We start from the raw sequence: 5,491 nt of genomic DNA on the forward strand, positions 1-5,491 counted from the left end.
AAACTAATCGTCTTCAGTATCAATCATGACCAATAACGTGTCTCACTCTGGATTGCTGGGAGGTGTAGGTGGAAAAAGCACCACTGCACTGAACCTGAATGCAGGTAATCAGGCTAACAACGCAGACAGAATCACCGACAGCATTGGCAGGGTTAGGTCTAGGGGGGTCCTATCCTCGAGAGACTTAATCCAGTGCGAAAATGACGCGCATATAGCCCGCAACAGTGAACGTGCTGACCACAGGGACACCACATCAGGTGATGTTTCCGACGACGAGTCCCTTTTGGATCTCCCATGCCCTGAATCTTGTGCCCTTCCGAACCCTGACCCTGTTGATACCAACATGCCTCTCATTAATGCGTACAGAGCTGTTAACGCATTGACTCTGCATTCACGATCTGCGTTTGACTCTCTCATGGGAGGACGACAACAGGGTGCTACTACTCCTGCCCTCACAGATCTGGCCCCAGCAGCCACAAGCTCCGCGATCGCAAGCAAATCACTCGCATACAACGACAACGAATCAAGATGGTATCATCCATCAACAACATATTCGAAATCCCGCGTGTAATTATCAATCTTGCAGACTCAAAGCTGCACGTCCCTCTCATGCTCCTAACAGCCAAAGTCATGGAGAAGATCCACAACGACCCCTCGTGCATCATCATGAAGAAGGGACTCGTCACCGACAACCCCAAGAAGTCGGTAATGGACACCTCTGGATTCCCACCAGAATCTTCACCATCACCCATACAGTTTTACGAGGCCTACGAAAACTTCATGGAGCTACTTAACCGTATTGCGGGAGGTGCTATCCAAGAAAAATTCAGGAAGCATCGCCTATTCTGCTTGTCACGCAAACACTTTGAAGAAAACTTTTCAGCAGTCCTTGCCTTCAATATTGAGACTCGCAGAATCTTCTTCAATACAAAGTCCTTGCTCACTGATGCCGCTTATGAATGTTGCTGGAATGAGACACTAACGAAGATTTCCAGGGACAAGTCAGACGAAGCTGCGGCCAACGCGAACAGGGAACTCCAGAGGCTGATGGCGCTCATGTCTCACTTTGAAGGGTCCAACAGCAATAATCGCTACCACCCGTACCAGAACTCAGCCAAACTGAAGGCGGACGCTACCGCCCAACTGAACACTGATGGGAAGTCCTTTCGGAAGGGCAAAGAGATCTTGTCCAACGGACCCCTTTACCTTCTCTGCGGTCGGAACGGCCACAAGGCCAGCAATTGTACCTTCACCCACACCATCAAGAACTCCCCCCTTGTCTGTGTCTGGCAGGGTAAGATCATGCTCAAGTCCTCTTCAGTGATCGTCTGCATCTCCCACAACATCGGAAGATGCACACCGGGCAAGCATGGAATGGACATTATCCATGTCTGCTCCATCTGCGGCAGCAAATCACATGCTGCTTCAGCAAAATCATGCTAATAGTATCCTTCAGCGCATTGTCATGCCCTACCATGCCAACGCCTTCGAACGACTGTTGCATACATCAGGAAAATGTGGTAAGGCTATATAGCCACCCATAGTGCTATAGACTGCTATACAGACTCCATAGCCCTATAGCTCGTATAGCCAAGTGCCCAATTGTGCAGGCTTACTACACCAGTGTATAGTGCTATATAGCTCTATTAAAGTTGCTATAGCTGGGTGGAACATACCACAACTATTGTAGCTATTATAGCTCAAAACACAAAGCAAAAATTTCTCTTAATAGCTGTTTGTTGCCATGATAGTGTTCTCAAAATTAAAAAAAAGCGAAAATTCCAAATTATATTTCAACTACTACAATACATGTAAACTAATAACTACAAAACAGGCAAAAATGCGAAAATTACAGGAGGAAGAGGCAAGAGAACTAGAAGGAAGAGGCAAGAGAACTAGAAGGAAGAATCAGAGAGGAAAGATGAATACAAAAAAAAGAAAGACTTACCAAATAGTGAAAATTGCGAAAATTCTTGAGGGAAGAGGAGGGAAGGGAGCTAGAAGGAGAGGATCAGACAGGAGGAAGTGAGAGTCAGAGAAAAGACTTGCCAAATGGTCAAAAATGCGAAAATAGTTGGGGGGAGGAGGAGCAGGAGGGAAGAGAGCTAGAAGGAGAGGGTTAGAAAAAAGATTAGTCAAATAGTCAAAAATGCGAAAATTATGGAGGGAGACTTACCAGAGTTCAAAGCACCAGCACCAGTACCAGCACCAACAACATCAACACCAAGAGAAGGATAGAGAAGCAAGAAGAAGAGAAGAGAGGCAAAAACTCGAAAATTGTAAGAAAAATATGGAAGATAATCTAATGAGGGGGCAGTGGGGGGGGAAGGAAAGAATGGGAAAAGACTTGTTGGTTGACCGCATTTTTGCTTACATAAGCAGTGCCAAACAAAGCCACAACACAAGACTTGGTGAATTTTCGAGTTTTTGGTTAATAGGACTAGGATTATGACAGTAAGAAAAAGACAATGAAATTGACTGTTAGCATTAGGATTTTGAATACACATAAGGTGAATTTTCGCATTTTTGCTTACATAAATAAGGTGTACCTTAACACTTTTGAACCCTTCAATTCCAAGTATTTTCCTTATAACTCACTAAGATCTTGACCTATTGAAGTCATTAGACTATAGATAGACTTCCCTTGACAAGGACTACAACTTTGATTTAATTGAAAAAAGTTCCCATGGTCAAGTTGCTTTCTTGAACCCTTCAATTTCGAGTATTTTCCTTATAACTCACTAGGATCTTAACCTATTGAAGTCATAAGACTATGGATAGACTTCCCTAGACAAGGACTACAACTTTGGTTTTCATCGAAAAAAGTTCCCACGGTCTACTGGGGTCTATAGTTGTTGAAATGTTTTACTTCTAAATACACTTACCAAACTTTATGGTAATATATAGACTTTCATGATGTCTATACTGGTCTATAGTGCTGTGATAGCTTGCCATAGACTGTATAGAGCTGTGGTGTGCTATCGGGGCTATATAGAGGATGGTCCTCTATATAGAGATATAGTTTTTCCTGATGTAAGTTTGACCTCACTTCACGTTATCCTGACCTTGTGCACAACATTAGACATGGCTTTCCCACTGGCAACATGCCTGTCCTGACTTGATCCTATACTCCCCTCAACCACAAGTCAGCTCTCGACAACCCAGACGTCATTCGTTCATATCTTGAAGAATTTTTACTCAATCACATGTCAGGACCTTTCTCAGCGGCTCAGGTAGAAGCCGAGCTGGGAGGGTTTTTCGTCTCTTCACCCCTTGGCCTCATCGAAAAAGCAGGATCCCCTGGAAAATTTCGTATCATCAGGGATTTATTGTACCGCAATAAAGAGGATGGTTACTCGGTGAACAAACACCTCAACGCTGACGACTTCCCAACAGATTTGGGCACGGCCTCACAAGTCGCAGAAATAGTGAGTAGCACTCATACACATTCTTTTCTCGCGGTGTCACCCGCCCCTTCCTTTCCCTATTGCAAAGCTAGGTGCATATATGTGCCTAGACTAGCTCTTTACCTTGTGCGGTGTCGCCCACCTCTTCGTTGCTAGTCAGGCACCTGACCGCGCCTGGCTGAGCTCTTTTCTTGGCACAAAGCACTGTAGTGTGCTGTCACCTCTTCTCATACCCCAGTCCGCGTCGCAGCATGTGCGACTTTCTTGCTTTACACTGTATGCTCACCACCTGTCAGGTGGCCACCACACCGCTGGGCACTCAGGCAGCAACCCTTGACATTGAGGCCGCATACCGAACAGTGCCAGTTTGGCCACTGCACAAGAGATTCTTGGTAGTCAGTTTTGACGGTTCGTTCTGGATCGATCACAATTTTCACAACCACTGGTGGTGTTCAAGGTCACATAGCAGACGCCACAGTTGATATACTGCACTGCATGGACATTACCCCCATCAAGAAATGGGTGGACAACCACTCCATTTTTCGATTCCCCGTGGCAGGCGGCGTCATCAGCCCAGACAGCCCCCCCTTACCATACAAATACCTCTTCGATCTCTTAGATGTCTTCACAGCAACGCGCCTGCTAGGCGTTCCATGGCACCCAGACAAGTGCACGGACTTCAACGTGATCTTTATGTACCTTGGATTCCTTTGGGACCTCATCAAGTGTTCCATGTCCTTACCCAAGCCCAAATGACTCAAGTACCTCATGAAGCTCGAGAGCACTCTCCGAGCCTTGTCGTCCTCACCCTTTATGTCTCACAAAGAGGCCATGAGCATCAATGGGACGTTATTGCACGTCGCCTTCATCATTCCCCACGGGAGGGCTTACCTTTTGAACCTTTGCCGCTTCATCTCACAGTTCTCCTTCAACACCCACTTTGCGAGATGGAAACTACCACCTTCAGTGCTTTCTGACCTCAAATGGTGGCACTCAGTGCTATCATGCCCTCCACCCACACATCACCTCACTTCTAGAGGCCCTCCTCAAGACATTGACCTTTGGGTCGACGCTTCCACAGACTGGGGTATTGGGCTTACGTTCGGCAAAAGATGGAGCACATGGCACATTACCAAAGGATGGAAAGGTGAAGGCTGAGATATCGGCTGGCTCGAGGCAATCGTCATCAAGCTGGCTGTGATCACACTGCTCAAGTTCGGATGGAAGGATCACTCAGTCCTCATCCATTCCGATAACCAAGGCGTCATTGGTGCTTTCAAGCACGGCCACAGTAGAAACTTCCAGGTCAACTCCTGCATCCATCGTGTGGAGGCCATAGCAATGGACTCCAACATGTTCTATCACCTCACTTACATCGAGTTGCTCGTCAATAAAGCGGACCCTGTCTCTCATGGTGAGACGGGTCCGACGAGCACTCATTTACCCCTCATCCAGCTACCTCCGGAGCTGGACCCTTTCATCCTACCTCATGTCTGACGAACCTTCGTCAGAGTCAGCCAATGCTGACATGGTGACAGCCTTGGTCCGACTTAGGAACACTTTGAAGAAGCTGCCTGAGATCGGAGTGCCACCCACCACTACTCACAGAATTCCCAAGCCCCATAAACCCAAACCAGCAAATATCATTGCACCTTCCAACTTTCGCCCACATGTTCTTGCACGCGACAGAGCTCGCCTCTGGTCAGCACCACACTCAGAATCCTTTCATTCAGGTCTCCTCAATGACCTTCCCCTTGCAATGGCCTCACGCCTTCTCAATGTACTTTTAATCTCTGTCAAACCAAAAACAAGAGAGAACTATGGTGTGGGCCTTCTCAGGTTCCACCAGTTCTGCGACTCTATCTCTGTCCCCAAGGAACGACACCTTCCAGCACCAGAACACATCATTGCAGCCTTCATCTCTTCTTGGGCCGGCCGCGCTGCTGAAACAACCACAGACTATTGGCTTGTGGGTCTTCACTTTTGGCACCAACTCAACAGCACGCAGTGGCACGGTCACGCACTCGTTCGCAGAACCAAGCAAGGACTGGCGAAGGTCATACCTGAAACGTCCAAACGTCCAT

The 5,491-nt window shown here is 47.1% G+C and overlaps 2 protein-coding genes across 2 annotated transcripts; one reads left to right on the top strand and one right to left on the bottom strand.

Annotated features, from left to right (window-relative positions):
• Positions 1-528: 528 nt before the first annotated feature.
• On the top strand, positions 529-1,443 carry EDB91DRAFT_1090456 (uncharacterized protein; the record flags this gene model as incomplete). The annotated part of the gene is made up of 1 exon (XM_041316642.1): positions 529-1,443. One exon carries the CDS (start codon positions 529-531, stop codon positions 1,441-1,443), a length of 915 nt encoding a protein of 304 aa, XP_041168342.1.
• Positions 1,444-1,769: 326 nt separating this feature from the next.
• EDB91DRAFT_1305166 (uncharacterized protein) lies at positions 1,770-2,955 on the bottom strand (the record flags this gene model as incomplete). Its single annotated transcript, XM_041325034.1, has 5 exons — positions 1,770-1,895; positions 1,949-2,105; positions 2,177-2,269; positions 2,599-2,610; positions 2,886-2,955. The coding sequence occupies 5 exons, from the start codon at positions 2,953-2,955 to the stop codon at positions 1,874-1,876; spliced, it is 354 nt and encodes a 117-aa protein (XP_041168343.1). The 3' UTR covers positions 1,770-1,873.
• Positions 2,956-5,491: the final 2,536 nt, after the last annotated feature.

This window comes from Suillus paluster (assembly GCF_016628075.1).
Source record: "Suillus paluster strain FC165 chromosome Unknown EDB91scaffold_617, whole genome shotgun sequence".
Classification (NCBI taxonomy): Eukaryota; Fungi; Basidiomycota; class Agaricomycetes; order Boletales; family Suillaceae; genus Suillus; species Suillus paluster.